Source organism: Chiloscyllium plagiosum, chromosome 22 (genome assembly GCF_004010195.1).
Source record: "Chiloscyllium plagiosum isolate BGI_BamShark_2017 chromosome 22, ASM401019v2, whole genome shotgun sequence".
NCBI lineage: Eukaryota > Metazoa > Chordata > Chondrichthyes > Orectolobiformes > Hemiscylliidae > Chiloscyllium > Chiloscyllium plagiosum.
In genome coordinates, this window is record NC_057731.1 from 47,777,428 (window position 1) to 47,795,174 (window position 17,747).

General features: G+C 43.4%; 1 protein-coding gene across 3 annotated transcripts in view; it reads right to left on the bottom strand.

The window, feature by feature from the left end:
- Positions 1-17,747, bottom strand: part of zgc:171482 (zinc finger protein) — a 374,188-nt gene that overhangs the window by 349,435 nt on the left and 7,006 nt on the right. For 2 of the 3 annotated variants that reach the window (XM_043712992.1, XM_043712994.1), the window contains exons 2-3: positions 15,780-15,884; positions 1,897-1,989 (exon numbers count right to left, since the gene is read on the bottom strand). In XM_043712992.1, the coding sequence (XP_043568927.1) occupies positions 1,897-1,989; positions 15,780-15,884 (198 nt within the window). The remainder of the gene's footprint in view (positions 1-1,896; positions 1,990-15,779; positions 15,885-17,747) is intronic. The other variant, XM_043712993.1, reaches the window with a different exon arrangement.

The window sequence follows — 17,747 nt, forward strand, 5'->3', positions numbered from 1 at the left end:
TGGGGTAGGTGGGGGAGGGGTGTGGGGTAGGTGGGGAGGGGTGTAGAAGCAGGGCAGAAACTGAAAACCTCTGGCTCAACTCCAGTTCCTCTCAGGTGAAGGTGACAGGGGCCCTTGTGTTTAGCACAGTTACTCACTGGGGGAATCTGAGCAATGTTTGACACAGCAATATTCCAATTCCATTTGCACGAGGCTAGCACTGCAAAGATCAAAGGAGGTGGATGGCAGAAAATATCGTAGCAAAGCATATTTCTCCCAGAAGAAAATTATTGAAGGCTTGCAAAAAGTGCAGCAAAAGTGCTAACTCAGAGCTTACATGAGGAATTAATCCAGCAAGTCAGGGCATACCGGGACTGACCGTATGTTTCAGATTATTCAGCACCTTCGGAGGTCTGTGATATCATTAGTTCAGTGTAGCTTGAGAAACGCAGTTATATTATACCTCACTGGGGTGGTCTGCTGGAAATCAAACCCAGATATTCCTGGAATTGGGGCTTAGAAATGTTGACTCTCAAAGTACACAAAGTCCCCAGTTTATATGTCTGATAGACTCAGGTTCACAGAAAACACTTTCTATACTTAAACTGCTTTTCTCTTTACAATTACATCAATTATAGTCTCCGGTAAACAGTAATGAACTGTCAACACATAATCCCACTGGTTATAACTCTAAAACCCTCACCTAAACCTCACACCTGGCCTGACATCCAAAAACATTGGTGTTTGGGTGGAGGGAAAAAATGAATGGGGAAACAGTTCAATGGCTGCAGCCCGTAGTGCTCACTGCCAAGATATTTTAGTTATTCAATTTCTCATCTCCAGGCTGTTTTCACCTCTCGAAAGTAGGGACAGGTAATTTTAAAATTTTAATGGGATGTGGGTGTCACTATAGCATACCCCCAGTTGCCAAGAGGGCAATTACGAGTCAAATACATTGCCTGGGATCTGGTGTCACATGTAGGCCAGACCAGGTAAGGCCAGCAAATTTCTTTCCCTAAAGGACAGTAATGAATCTGATGGGTTTTTACAACAATTGACAAAGGTTCAATGGTCACCAGATTTTTTATTGAATTCAAATTTCACCATCTGTCATGATGCAGTTTACATCCCTGTCCCCAGAATATTAGCTGAGGGTTCTGGATTACTAGGAGAAAGTGAGGTCTGCAGATGCTGGAGATCAGAGCTGAATGCCCAAAACATCGATTCTCCTGTTCCTTGGATGCTGCCTGACCTGCTGTGCTTTACCAGCAACACATTTTCAGTTCTGGATTACTAGTCCAGTGAAGCTATCAATACACCACAGCCTCCCCTATTCGACTGATACACTAATTGCAAACTCTCTGAATTACTGTTAAAGATCACAGATTGCAGCAAATGGCGGCTTCCTTTAGGTTTCATATATTTCACTGGAAGGAAAAACACACCTTCTGCCACTTGCAGCAGTCCAAAGGCTTCTGCCAGCAACATTCACACCCACAAGCTGTTCAGCTGCTCAGGAACCAATCAGATCATTGTTGTCAGGCAGATGGCTTTTGGCATCCACAATTCGTCGCAATTCCATAAACCAATAAGCGACCCTGTTGACAGCTGAATCACACCTTTTACACTCTTTGGTGCTGGTCTAACTACAAAACAACCATAGCTCCATTGCTTAAACATTATAGGTCAGGGCACACTCTGGGCTGTCTGGTTGTTTCAGATTATACAGCACCTTCAGAAGTCTATTAGGTAAGTGTAGTTTGAGGGATGTGATTACTGTTACACTTCACTGGGGTAGTACACTAGCCCAGTGGGAGTCAGGTAGCTCGCTTTTAAAAACTGCACCAATCCTTTTTCCAGTTAGGTCAGAATCAAACACAGAGAAAAATGAAAAGATACTGCCTTCACATTACTTACTGGGTTATCAGGACGGAGCTTCTTGGAGGGCGGTCCTCCATCCTCTGGGTGAAGCATGTAGTATAGGCGTACCTTGTTTGCATGTTTCTTACTCTGCGAAAATACAAAAGGACAGACGGCTTAGGAGCAAAGAACGATTCACACAATCTTTCATAAAACATGAGGAAGCGGGTCATTGAATAAGGGAAGTCATTCAAACACATTAAACACGTTCCCATCCACTCACAGAGCAATCTGGAATTTAGAACTGCTGCAGGCCATTTGACCCTTTGCCCTTGCTTCACCATTCAGTGAGGCAACGGCTGATCTGATTGCTCCATATTCCCTCCTACCTCCATAAGCTCTCACTTGCCTTCTTACCAAGAATCCAAATACCCCTGCCTTAAAGTCATAGAGATGTACAGCACAGAGACAGACCCCTTGGTCCAACACTTCCTAAACTCATCTAGTCCCATTTGCCAGCATTTGGCCCATTTTCCTCTAAACCCTTCCTATTCCAGGTGCCTTTTTAATGCTGCAATTGTACCAGCCTCCACCACTTCCCCTGGCAGCTCATTCCATACATGTACCACTCTGCGTGAAAAGGTAGGCCATCAGTTCCCTTTTAAATCTTTTCCCTCTCACCTTAAACCTAGGGCCTTTAGTTTTGGATTCCCCTGGGAAAAAGACTTTACCTATTCACCAAATCTGTGCCCCTTAATAGTTTATAATCCTCGATAAGATCACCCCTCAGTTTTTTGATGCTCCAGGGAACATGGCCCGAGCTTAAAGTCATTCAAAGACCCTGCTTTCACCAGCTTTTTAAGATGTGGAGAGGACATTTCCATTTGTGGATGAGTCTAAACCTATGGGTCCCTGTTTAAAAATAAGGGGGTCACCAATTTAATACAGAGGTGGAAGCATTTTATTCTCACAGAGGGTCTTTGGAACTCTCTTCCTCAAAAGGTGTTGGAAGCAGACTCTTCCACTCATGTTTCCTTTGCCCAAGACCACAACGAATTACAGAGAATAGTGAACACAGCCCAGTCCATTGCACAACTGGCCTTCCATCCATTGACTCTGTCTATATAAGCCGCTGCCTGGGGAGAGCAGCCAACAAAACCAAAGACCCCTCCCATCCCGGTTATACGCTCTTCCACTGTCTTCTGTTGGACTGAAGATACAAACACGTACCAAACGATTCAAGAACAGCTTCTTCCGCGCTGTTATCAGAATTATGAATAGACCTCTCATATACAAAGGAACCTTGATTATCTGAAGGACACGGATGGGGAGTTTTTCGTTTGGTTAATCGAATTCCGGATAATCGAATGCCGGATAACATTGTTTAGCTGAGCATAGGGACATTGCGATCTTGCCAGATAATCTGATATTCGGATAATCAAATGCCAGATAATCGAGGTTCCTCTGCAATAGAGTTGATCTTTCTCTGCACCCTCTCTGTAGCTGTGACATTACATTCTGCATTCTGTTCAATTCCCCTGATGTACTTAGGTATGATTTGGCTGGATAGCACACAAAACAATACTTTTCACTATATATTGTTTAGCTGAGCATAGGGACATTGCGATCTTGCCAGATAATCTGATATTCGGATAATCAAATGCCAGATAATCGAGGTTCCTCTGTAATAGAGTTGATCTTTCTCTGCACCCTCTCTGTAGCTGTGACATTATATTCTGCATTCTGTTCAATTCCCCTGATGTACTTAGGTATGATTTGGCTGGATAGCACACAAAAAAAATACTTTTCACTATATCTTAGTACTTGACAATAATAAATCAAATCAAATCAAATTTTGAAGTGGAGGTAGGTAGATTCTTGATAGGCACGGCAAAGTAAGGTTATCGGGAAGTGTTGAATAATTAGATCAGCCATGACCTTATTGAACAGCAGAGCAGTTTTGAGGGGTAGAATGGCCTCCTCATGATCCTAATTTGTACACTCACGTGTCCTTGCATTGCAACTCTCTGCTGAGTGTCAGGAGTCATGCACAGGTCAGTAACAGATGACACAGTGAACATTCTGTGACATTTTAAAATTGTGATGCTCTTTTGCAGAAACGCCTAAAGGCACAACGGATCCTCTAAGTAATTGTCGAAACATTTGGGGTGAGTTTTGTCAGAGCTGAATTTTTTTCAGGGAGACTGCCACTGGGATTACAATCGAATCCTAAGCCCACACTCTGCATGACCTGCTGATATTCAGCTCTACTGACAGTAATATGCCCTGATGGTGGGACTGCATTCAAGAGATGACCCAACGTGGCTGCTGGTGATTTTACCACTATCACACCTCTCACTCGCCTTCCTGTCGGCCAATAAAATCCAGGACAACAAAATTTCGGTACATCACAGTGAATTATTAATTGGTCTATTACAGAGAAAAAATAAGATTAACACTAGACAATAGAGATAAAAGAGCCAGACTAGATAATAGGGCCAGTGCAGGCAAGATAGGCCAAATGACCTCTTTCTACATCTCAATAATTCTATGATTTGATAGTGACTGGTTCAGCCAGTTTAATAGCTGTCAGAAATCTAGATATAGATCCAAGAACCTTTCTACAGTTAAGTGAAAAATACCGGGAAAATGGTTAAGTCAGTATTTTTTTTAAAACACACCCTTTGTGTGTCATGAACTTACAAAAATAAAAATAATTCTTTTGGAGCACAATAGTAGCAGCTGAGATCTAGAAAGGAGCAAAATCTTTCATGTTACCCTGGAAACAGTAAGATGTATTGACCTCACAACCAAGGACATAAGCATTATGAACTGCAAGGAATGGCCTGTCATAGTTGACTAGTGGTGCAGTGGATAAATTATTTACAGTATATTATCCAATACTGTTGAGTAGCAGGACTCAAAGTTACAGTCGCTGTTCCACAGTGGATGGCTGGCCAGTCACAAGTGGAGCCAACGTCCCATCACCTCCGGCTGTGTGAAGGTGAGCAGCAAAAACAGTCAGACCTCTTATTGCATTGTTTCAACTGCCTGAGGTAAAAGGCAAAAGGTTGTGAGTTCAAACCCCACTTCAGAGACTTGACCAGACAATCCAAGTGCAGGGCAGAGGGAGTGCTCCACTATTGCTGTTCTTCAGGAGGACATTTGGAGGCCTGTTTGCTCTCTCAGATCGATGCAAAAGATGCCACAACCTGAAGAACATAGGAATTTCCTGACTGATACTTGTATCTCAACCGACATCATAAGAAAAGAAGTCACTGTCATTTTGGAGGAGGTTAGTGTATATAAGTTGGCAGCTGTTTTTCCACATTACATCAATGAGCGCATTTCAAAGAGGTGCTCAATTTAGCTTCCCGATTCCTGAAGGAAACCCTCACCCACCAATCCTTAAATCCCCCTGTCCATTGTTTATAACACACCGACTTGTCCCAACTCTGGGTGTGAAGTGAGCAATGTCGGTGGGCTTGAGGGGGTGTATTTAAATTGCAATGATCGCCCAGGCTGTCAGCAGGAACACTGAGGTGACCCAGGTTCCAGTCTGGAAAACTCAATGGTGTTTTCCCAACCCTCCATTGAATGAGACAAAGGGAATCCCCTTTGCGAAGTGACTGCCACCTGCTGGGTGATTGGCAGCATTACAGCAGAGGAATGAGAATCGATCCATTCAATACAAGAGCCAACCCTCAACCTGTATTTATGCAGCATCCTGAATGTCATAAAATGTCCTTCTGCACTTCACAAGGGCATTACAAAATAATAGTAGACACTGAGCCACATAGGATATTATCAGACCAGATTTCCAAAGCTTGGTCAAGGGCTCAGTTTTGTGGAGCATATTAAATTAGGGTGGCATGGTGGCTCAGTGGTTAGCACTGCTCCCTCCCAGCTCTAGGTACCCTTGGGTGACCGTCTGTGTGATGTTTGCACATTGCCCCTGTGGGTTTTCTCCCACAGTCCAAAGATATACAGGTTTGGTCATGGGGAAATGTAGGTAGGCTGCTCTTAGGAGGATTGGTATGGGCTGAATGGCCTGCTTCCACACTGTAGGGATTCTATGAAAGAGGGAGAGAATGGAATTGAGGTGAAGTTTAAATTTGCAAATCCAGAATTTTGAGACAACTGCCAATGGATGAGCGATTAATATGGGGGATGCTCAATAGGCCGGAATTAAACCTCCATTTCCTCTCAGCTTCCCTCTCAATTCCGGTAATGTTGCTGCTTCCCTTTCTGACCCACCTGACAATTTCGACCTGCATCTCCCTTTCCTGAAACCGGGTTCTGATTTACAATTCAAACAACATCACTGGAAACCATAACATTGCAGTCAGTGGGAGCTTGCTGTGCACAGACTGGCTGCTGTTCCTCAGCAGTCACCATGTTTCACAGTGTAAAGTTCTTTGGGAGGTCTTGAGGCAGAAGGATTATGTTTCTGGTTCACTTCGATTGGACTAATTTATCGCAGAGTGGAGTCAGGCTTGAAATAACTCCAAAGAGGCCGGTATCCTGTCACCACCTTCCAAACCCACAACCACTTCCATCTAGAAGGACAAGGGCAGCAGATGCATCGGAACTCCATCACTTTCAAGTTCCCTCCAAGCCACTCACCATCCAGATTTGAAAATATATCACCGTTCCTTCACTATCGTTGGGTCAAAATCCTGGCATTCCCTCCCTAAGGGATTGTGGGTATACCCATAGTAGTTGGACTGCAGGAAGCAGCTCACCACCACCTTCTCAAGGGCAACTAGGGATGGGTAATTAAAAAGTTGGCCAGCCAGCAATGCCCACGTCCCAGAAATGAATTAAAAAAAACCAAGTGACCCTGTATTTACACACAAATAGTCCTTGTCTTTAGTTCTGCCTCATTCAAAGTGTCAGAATCTCTGACATTCCCCTTCCTCTGTCAGCCTGGGCTCCCATATTGGACTGGATTCACTAAACGTGTGAATGGTTAGTTGGATGGTAACCTCCTCTCCCCTCAACCCTGGCTAGCTCCAAAGCCAGAATGTAGCTCCTTTAATTCCCCATGTATCCCAAAGCAGTAGTGATGCAGTGGGTAGAGTCCCTGCCTTTGGCCAGAAGACCAAGGTTCAAAACCCACCTTGGGGCTTGCTCCCCATGGAAAGCATGTCTGTAACATGGACAATCAAGTTAAGGGTGAACTTGTCAAGTCTATCCAACATGTGCCAATAACCAGAGTCGGAGAGATTCATAGAATCAAAGAATCCCTACAGTGTGGAAGTAGGCCATTCGGCCCATCAAGTCCACATCGACCCTCTGAAGAGCGTCCCACCCACATCTCTGGACACTACGGTCAATTTACCATGACCAATCCACCTAACCTGCACGTCTTTGGACTGTGGGAGGAAACCCACGCAGACACGGGGAGAATGTACAAACTCCACACAGACAGTTACACATGGCTGGAATAGCACCAGGTCCCTGGAGCTGTGAGGCAGCTTTGCTAACCACTGAGCCACCGTGCCATCCCTGGTGACAAAAAGAACATTGAATTCTCTGTTAGTTAATCATAACTCTGGGACTAGAGTGTGCATATTGCCATGGGGGGTGGGTGGGGAGTAGGCTGCTTTTTGGTTCAGTTATCATAGAATGCCTAAACTGTAGACACAGACCATTCAGCCCATCAAGTCCACACTGGCCCTCCCATCCAAATCCACATCCCTACCCTCTCCCTGTAGCCCTGCACTCCCAATGGCTAACCCACCTAGCCTGCTCATCCCTGGACACTTTGGGCAATTTAGCATGGCCAAACCACCTAACCTGCACATCTTTGGACTGTGGGAGGAAACTGGAGCACCCAGAAGAAAGTCATATAGACACAGGGAGAACGTGCAAACTCCTTACAGCCAGTCACCCAAGGGTGGGATCAAACCTGTGTCGCTGTTGTGAGGCAGCAGTACTAATCACTGAGCCATGTGCCACTCCAGATGGCCGTGCGGGAACATTTTGATGCCAATCAATGGGGCTTTGATCTCCATTCTGCCTGTGGTAGATTTGAGACCTGTACCTTGCCCTACCTGTGGTGCTGAGGGTAAAACCTACTGTTGGCAGGGAATTGAAGAATGAGGGCTGTCTATTCAAAACAGTGGCAAGACAATGCTCATCAGGAAATCCCAGTCTCTAACATCTGAGTGTGTAACTACACTGCACCAAAATGTGTTGAAAATAAGTTAAAATACTGTTTCTTCTCATCATGCATTCTCAAATAAATTACTTTGTCAAGTGCCAGTTTATATTATAATTATTTGCTTCTCGTTTTATTACCAAACTGACATTAACTGAATAACAAAAATTTTTATGAAGCATTTAATGGCAAGTATTTCATGAAACAGCCTGAAACTGATAGTAGGGACAAACTACAGCAGATGCTGGAATCTGTCCTGAAAACACCAAATGCTGGAGATCACTGCGGGTCAGGCAACATCCGTGGAGAGAAAGCAAGCTAACATTTTGAGTCTAGATGACTCTTCATCAGAGGTCCAATGAAGAGTCATCTAGATTTGAAACGTTAGCTTGCTCTCTCCCCACGGATGTTGTCTGACCTGCTGTGATCTCCAGCATTTGGTGTTTTCAGTCCGAACCTGATGTTTGCTGTAGCTGCACTGAGTTTGCAGCAAGACACAAACCAGAGTTTGGGAGTGCTGGATGGAGAGAAAGTGAGAGATGGAACGTGTAAGTGAAAGACAGAGAACAAAACACTGCAGATACAACAGAAGAAATTAAGGATTTGCATTTTACAAGTCCATGGGATTGCCCAATTACGTGCAGTTACTTTGGCACACAGCAAGATTCCAGAAACAGTGATAGGATAATGACTAGATAGTCCAATTTGTGATATTGTTTGAGGTATAAATATTGACTAGGTCACTGGAAGGAATTCCCATCCCATTCTCCAAAATATGGTCACGAGATCCTTTATTTTTACCTGAGAAGGCAGGTGGGGGTTTTGATTTCAGGTCTCATCCTAAAAATTGTTCCTTCAACAGTCCAGCGCTTACTCAGTACCATGCTGGAGTGTCAGCTTAGAGTTTCATGCTTCACTCTCTGGAATAGGACATAAACCCACAACCTTTTATTCCAGCATTTATTACCCATCTCTAATTGTCCAGGTAAGAGTGGCAGTTCCCTTCCCTAAAGGAATATGAATGAACCCAGTGGGTTTTATTCTGATTATCAGCAATGGTTTGTTATGAAGTTGTGGGTGTACTGTTCCTTGAAGGGAGTTGAAATTTCTGGCTAGCACAGTGTTCTGAACAAGGTAACAATGTAACGTTTGGTCAAACAGCTAGAAGTAGTTGGGTTGCTAAGAGACTGAAACAAATTCAAATTTGGTCAATCAGTTTAAATTATGCCCCAAGATACCAAATTCCAATCAAGATTGAATTTAGTATATTGATAATATTAAAACCAATGAAACGATCCAACGTTTTGGGGTATAAATATCAGTCATTTTTAACAGTTAGCCAGAAGAGAGAACTGCCAAAAGACCAACAGATGTAGGTTGCTAGTTTAAGAGCTCTCTGAGAGGCACCAGTCTGTGGATGAACCCTGCACAGCAGAACATTGAGGCCAACCTGAAGAGAGAATCTACAGAGGAAACTCGGCAAAGCTGACTGGTTTTGAAATGTGATTTTTTTTGGTAAATCGTAATCGGGATTTTTTATCGGACTAGTAGAGGGGGAGGTAAAAGATAGGTTTAAGAGAAAGGATTTGTAAATAGTTGTTAGTTCATATTCTCTGTTAGACTTAAAGAATAAAGTTGTTAATTTTTGCTTTAAATAGAGACCTCTGGGATAGCTGTTTGCCTCTTGAATTTCAACAGATTAAAGCACGCAATGAAGCTTTTCTGTGTTGCTGGTTAAATTAGCAAAGGGATTTACCCATGTCGTAACAGGTTTTATAATCAACATGCTCTCTTATTTCCCAGATTATTGTTGAATTCAAATTCCAGCATATGCCCCAGCTGGCTTTAAACCCAGATCCCCAGAATATTACTGGGGTCTCTGGAGTTAACTGTTTAATCAATAATACCACGAGACCATCGCCTCCCCCTCACTCTGACTCAGAGTGCTACTAATGGAGAAAGTAAGGTCTGCAGATGCTGGAGATCAGAGCTGGAAATGTGTTGCTGGAAAAGCGCAGCAGGTCAGGCAGCATCCAGGGAACAGGAGAATCGACGTTTCGGGCATAAGCCCTTCTTCAGGAAGAAGGGCTTATGCCCGAAACGTCAATTCTCCTGTTCCCTGGATGCTGCCTGACCTGCTGCGCTTTTCCAGCAACACATTTCCAGTGCTACTAATGGAGTCTTGTACACAGCAGATATATTTCAGGAGCAAGGTAGAGGCAGAAGCGTGAAAGAGGGAAAGAAAAGCAAATATGAAGAAAGGACTGAAAGATGCTGGAAGAGATTAGGGATACCTTATAACATCTAAGAAGTATTTAGATGTACACTAGTGATGCCAAGGCAAACAAGGTTCTGGGAGAAAGTGAGGGCTGCAGATGCTGGAGTTCAGAATCAAGAGTGTGGTGCTGGAAGAGCTCAGCAGGTCAGGAAGCCTCCGAGGAGCAGGAGAATTGACGTTTTGGGCATAAGTCTTCCTGATGAAGGGCTTATGCCTGAAATGTTGATTCTCCTGCTGCTTGGATGCTGCCTGATCTGCTGTGCTTTTCCAGCACCACATTTTTGATACAAAGTTCAGGCCAAATGTTGGAGAATGGGACTAAAATAGTTAGGTGGTTGGTTTTAGCTCAATAGACTGAACGGCCTTTTTCCTATGGTGTAGAAGTCTGTGAGGAGAAAGTGAGGTCTGCAGACGCTGGAGATCAAAGCTGAAACTTTATTGCTGGAACAGCACAGCAGGTCAGGCAGCATCTAGGGAACAGAAGATTCGACGTTTCGGGCACATGCCCTTCTTCAGGAAGTCTGTGACTCTATCACTGTTTCATGTGTAACTGTGACACACTTTAACTATTTAAAGGTGAGGCAGACATATGAGTCCAATTACTCTGATCCTTGGGCTTTTCCTCCTATCTGACCCAGGTTTAATTCATCCTTCTGTCTGCAACTACCATTCCACTATTACTAATTTGCATTACCACCAACGTGATAATGACAAGACAAAAACCCATTTGTCAGTGTTGCTGACTGAGGGATGAAGTGGATGAGCCAGTGTTGGACTGGAGTGGACAAAGTTAAAAATCATACAACACTAGGTTATAGTCCAACAAGTTTATTTGGAGGCACTGGCTTTCGGAGCACTGCTTCAACCACCTGGTGAAGGAGCAGCGCTCTGAAAGCTAGTGCTTCCAAATAAACCTGCTGGACTATAACCTGGTGTTGAGTGATTTTTAACTTTGTCTGAGGGATGACTGCCCTTACACACCAGGGAGGATTTTTCTGTTTTTCTTCATTAATTGCACAGTTAGATCTTTCTCTCCAAACCTTGCAGCTTCCTGAATTGGAACAACATCACTGTTCCTTCACAGTTGCTGGGTCAAAATCTGGGAATTCCTGCCCCAGCAGCACTAGATGTACCTATCTGCAAAGCCCCCACCTAATCTGTTCAACAAGGTATATCATCACCACCTTCGAGGGCAATTAGGGACTAACGTTGGCCCAGCCAGTGATACCCACATCCTGTGAAAGAATTTAACATCTCATCCAAAGAAGCTTCCATATTCCTTTGAAGATTGTTAGTCTTTGTACTCAGGTCTCTGGCCTTATTATTCCTGTCTTCACTGAGTTGAAGTGGTTTATATTCTTTGACATTAGCTTCAAAATTGCAGAATTCATTTGCACTCTGCTCCAAGGGTTCTCTACATGGGTCTGACCTGATGCTGTGGTCATCTAGATATAGTATTAACCCTACTCCATTGATAACAACCTTCAACCCATGCCACAAAATTGAGCTAATAGCTCAGGAAGACAATCCAGTGCAGTATGAAGGGAGTGCCGCACTGTTGGAGAAGCCGTCCCTCAGATGAGATGCTAACCCAGTATGTACGTGCCCTCAGGAAAAATTCCCTGGCCATTATTCTGAAAAAAAGCAGGGGATCCCCACCCACCCCAGTATCCTGGCTAATATTCATCCCTCAGATAACAACATTTAAATGTCTGACTTGTTCATTATTACGTTGGAAGCTTGTGGGAGTTACAGCTTGTGGTTGTCATGCTTTCCTACATTAAAAACTGACTAGATATCAAAGGAATTTAACTTGCTATAAAGTGTGTGTATGTGCGTGATGTGCACCTCCAATTCTCTTGTTTCTAATGGATCCTGAGCAGGGATATCTGAAGCACAGACAGACACACGATGAGGAAGAGTAAGATAAAGTCTGCACTCTCATCGGAGAGAGACGGCTGGTGGTGAGTTTAACCTAAGGGTCACTGAATCTCAGGCAAGGTTGAAAAGGCTGGATCTTCATGGTGACCTCAGCCAGTGCGAGGATTGAACCCATTCTTTTGGCATCACCCCGCATTAGCAGCCAGCTTACAGAGCTAATCCTGACCCCCCTGCAATGGGGACATGCTTACAAGTCAGAGTCAGGAGATTGTCCAGATCTCCAGAAGCTGTGAAACTCCCTCAAACTGAGCTCAAGATGTTTACAAACAGTAGCAATGTCACACATGACAGAAAATCCTTTCCTCCCAAAACAATAAAATGATCTCATGCTTTATCCTATTGCCAATAAACTGAGAAACCACTGATAAAGTAATTGAGCAGCTTTTGAAAGTCTAATAAATTTATGCAGAGTAATGGGTCTGTACATCTTATGACACAACAATGTTTTTTTCTTTTTGCCTTACATTCTGTACAGTTCTGAAATTTTGTTCCTTTCTAGCCCTAAACACTGTGACTCTCAGCCATTTCTGATGAGCAGAACAGTGACATGAAACATGAACTCTGTTTCTCTCTCCACAAATGCTGCCCAGCTCGCTGGGCATTTCCTGAGTGTTGGCTGGAAAGTGCGTCAGGATATGCTGTGATCATGAAGGGTGCTACAGAAATGTAAATTCATTCTTGGTTTGGCAGGGTGGCTCAGCACTGCTGCCTATCAGTTCTAGGGATCCAGGTTCAATTCCAACCTTTGGTGATTGTCTGTGTGGAGTTTGCACGTTTTGCCTGTGTCTGCGTGATGCTCCTGTTACCTCCCACAGTCCCACATATGCAGGTTAGATGGATTAGCCATGCTAAATTGCCCAGAGTGTCCAGGGATGTGTAGGTTAGGTGGATTAGCAATGAGAAATATGGGGATAGGGTGGGGAACTGGGTCTAGTTGGCTTGCTCTTTCGAAGGTCAGTGTATACTCAATGGGCCGAATGACCTCTTTCCACACTGTGGAGAGTCTATGATTCAGTTGTTTTTCCAGCACTTCCCGTTCATTTTAGATGCCATACTAATGTAACAAATGACTGCATTGATTCATTAATGTGAAGGTCAGAGGTGGTAAGGGGTTTTCTTAATACAGAGCTGAAAATGTGTTGCTGGAAAAGCGCAGCAGGTCAGGCAGCTTCCAGGGAACAGGAGAATCGACGTTTCGGGCATAAGCCCTTCTTCAGGAATCCTGAAGAAGGGCTTATGCCCGAAACGTCGATTCTCCTGTTCCCTGGATGCTGCCTGACCTGCTGCGCTTTTCCAGCAACACATTTTCAGCTCTGATCTCCAGCATCTGCAGACCTCACCTTCTCCTCATTTTCTTAATACACCTGAGTACATGAAACAACCACATTCAGTGCCTCAGGCCTGCTCCACCATTCAATAAGATCATGACTGACCAGACTGAGGCCTCAAATCCACATTCCTGCCTGTCCTCGGATAGCTTTTCACACTCTTGTTCACTCAGAATCTATCCGTCTCTGCTTGAAAAAATATTCAAACACTCTGCTTTCAAAACCATATCAGAAAGAGAGTTCCAAAGACTCATGACCTTCTGACCAAAACTTGCACCTAATCTCTGTCCCAAACCGCAGTGCTAGATTCTCAGACAATAAGGAACATCATCCCCACATCTGCCCTGTACATTTTGACAAAATATTTACGACAAAACTTTCAGGAACCAGAACATTTGTCAAATGAAAAGTATCATGTAGTTAATCTTCCACTTTGAACTGACAGAGTTTCTCATTATAAGAAAATACATAGAACACCTGAGATTTAGCTCTGCATTCAGCCTGCAATCTATCTGATGTGTTGAATGCCCCAGTTTTGAGGAAGCTTTATTCTGTATTTAACTCAGTGCTGTCCTTTGTCTTGCAAGTGTTTGATGGGGACACTGTAAAGGGAACTTCACTCTGTATCTAATCCAGTGCTGTACCTGTTCTGGGAGTATTTGATGGGGACAGTGTAGAGGGAATTTTAATCTGTATTGAACCCTGTGGTGCACCTGTCCTGGGAGTGTTTAATGAGGACAGTGTAGAAGGAGCTTTACATTGTATCTGAGTTCATGCTGTACCTCTCCTTGGAGTGTTTAATCAGGACAGTGTAGAGGGAATTTTACTCTGTTGTACCCGTTCATGGAATGTCTAATGAGGACAATGTAGAAGAAGCTTTATTCAGTATGTAAACCTGTGCTATCTCTGTCCTGGGAATATTTGAAACACTCTTTGAGCTCCCGTCCTAAGCCTGGAAAGCCAATCTCTTCTACTCAAGGAGAGCCATCATTGCAGAAGATATTGCAAAATGAAATGATGAATGGGCAGTGATCTGTTGGACGTACAGGCTCCCTGGGATCTCGTGATGTACTTTCTAATGTTCATCTCAAACAGCTCTCCTTTTGACAATGAGCACAATGTTCTATGTTTACCAAGGGCTTTTGATCTGTCTCAATATGTTTTGATCAGATCCCTGACTCCTGACATCTCTGGAAGATTGGCACTTGCAACTTTAATGGACTAATCACCTACTGCCTGTGGGTTTCCTGCAGTCAGTACAGGTACACAATCCCTTATCCAAAATCCCTGGGGCCAGCTGTTCTCCGGAATTCGGAATGTTTCAGATTTCGGAATAAATTACATTTTCACAGCGAAATAAAAAAGGGGCCTAACGGTAGATGCACATGTGAACAGTATGAGACACAATTGACACTTGCCAGTGCTGGGCCATGTCGCCATGTCACATCTGAGTGACATGGTTCGAGTGGGGGTGGTGTTAGGTCACCAGTTCCCACGCCAAAATGACGCTCCACACTCCACGAAAAATTTTCTGATTTTGGATTTCAGAATTTTGAATAAAGGGTTGTGTAACTGTACCTGACAATGACTTTGAATATATGGAAAAGCCTTTGGATCCAGGCAACTTTGACTCTCAGTTGGTAGCCTTCCCCCACTAAAGTCAAAAGCTTGTGGGTTCATGCTCCATTGCAAGGAGTTGACCACCAAGTCCAATCTGACAGTGCAGTGCAGTACTTAGGAAATCTTTCACTGTCTTTTACATGAACTGTGGAACAAGTGCTTCATCTGACCTCCCAGGTGAATGTATAAGATTTGGTGCCACTATTTCAAAGTTGAGCAGTATTGTCTTGGCCAACGTTTATACCTCAGCCAACGACTGAATACAAAGATCATCAGTGGTAACACATTGTACTTTGTGGGAACTTGCTTTGTACAAATTGGCTGCCATGTTGCCTATTTACAAGAGTGATGATCAGGTACTTAAATCACTCTGAAGTGCTTTGGGAAATCATGAGGTCATGAAAAACGGGACATAAATACAATTCTTTCTATCATTTCTTCCATCCAGTTAGGATATGACTCTTATTTTTGTTTTATTTTTAATTCCCAAGCAACTGGAGGAAGACCCTACTGTCTCCTGACGAGTGAAACAGCCTGCTAAAAGGATTTAATCTTTTGGGAAGGGTCAGGGGTTAGGAGTGGGTGATAGAGTGCCAATATTCTTTACCTCGTAATGTGCTACTCTCTGGGACTCAGAGATTAACTGTGCATTGCAGATGTTACAGTAACTGTCTGTGAACAACTCCGTTTCACCTGTCCCCGCAGATTTCATCTGCAAAAGAGAAAAAGAAGATACACAGACAGACATAAGACGCCTGGAGCGACATTGGCAGCTGGAGGCTGAAATAAATAGTGTCTGAGTTAATTGTACAGACCCCAGTGAGATTGTGCACTTTATTTAGAAAAATCAAAAGAGTTCTTTGAATTGGAAAGAAGACCAGAAATCCAGACAAAACACGTCTGTTAACTCTATCTCATTCTGGCTGTAGAAACAAATTAATTGTCATTTGAATCCATTTATAGTCCCCACTCCGATATGCTTCCCCATGGCCTCCACTGCATATAAGTGATGAAAATATAATTCCTTTCACTCACAATATTTGACACCTTGTGCCTGCAGTATTCAGACAGACAACAATTAGGATTCCATTGGAAAGTTTATTTGTCTTCTTTTGCTGGGAACTGTTGTGTTCATGTCGAGGTTCTTTTAGTTTGATTCCTTCGATATTCCCGTTGCTTAAATCCAATCAGGAATTTGGGAAAAACATCTTTACCCAGATTGGTGAGAATGTGGAACTCGCTCTCACAGGGAGCGGTCAATGTATTTGAAGAGCTTCTAGACAAACGCATGAGGGAGAAAGGAATTTCAATGGCAATTAGGGATGAACAATAAATGCTAGGCTTGCCAGTGATGCTATATCCTGTAAATGAATAAAAAAATTAAAAAGCTTTAAATGAAGGTGGGTAACAGGAGACTCATGCAGATTATAAACACAAGCGCAGTCCAATGGGGCAGAATAGCTACTTTCTGTGTTATGTATTTTACATAATACAATTTTAAATTAGTGACACATTCACAAGGGAGCCTTTTGCTTTGTGTATTTTTGTACCTGCATCGATGTGCTCAGATTCTAAACAGACTGATTGAGGAGAAGGGACTTTCTTGAGGCGTAACTTCTTAATAAATTGTACTTTAATAGCAAATATTATGATGCTTCAGTGCTACACCAATCTAATCTGTTACAATATATGAAACCTAGACTTCTGAGGTTAAATTACGAGGAGAAATTATACAATTTAGGCCTGTTCACTCATGAATTTAGCAGGTTAAGGATCTGATTGGAGTCTTCAAAGTATTATTGGGGAAACACAGGGTAGATAAAGACTTTCACTGGTTGGGGATTCTAAAACTAGGAGAAAGTGAGGACTGCAGACACGGGAGATCAGAGTCGAGGGTGTGGTGCTGAAAACATACAGCAGGTCAGGCAGCGTCCGAGGAGCAGGAAAATTAATGTTTCAGGCAGAAGCCCTTCATCAGGAAACTAGGGCCATAGTCAAAATACGAGGACTGTTCAGGAGAAATGTTAGGAAGCACTTCTACACACAAGTGTTTGGGACTCACTTTCATTGACAGCAGTGGATCAGTCATTAATTTTAAATCTGAGATAAATAAATTTTTGTGAAGCAAAATTATTAAGGAATATGGGCCAAAAGCAGGTATATGGAGCTAGGCTACAGATCAGCCATGATTTTATTGAATGGAGAAATGTGCAAACCCGAAAACAACATTCCCCGCTCGTATACTTTCCACATAATGAATAGCACAGTTAAAAGTCTGAATGAAACCAATATCCTTCATTTAGTCTCCTTTCAAAATGATCTGCTCAAAGTCCTGACTGTTAGTTTACATATACTATCCTGTCTCTGGACCTAGATAGATTACACCTCCTCCCACCCTGCCCCCTGTAAAAACGCCATCCCATATTCCCAATTCCTTCACCTTCGCCGCATCTGCTCCCAGGAGGACCAATTCCAAAATCGAACAACCCAGATGGCCTCCTTCTTCAAAGGCCGCAATTTCCCCTCAGACGTGGTTGACGATGCTCTCCACTGCATCTCCTCCACTTCCCGCTCC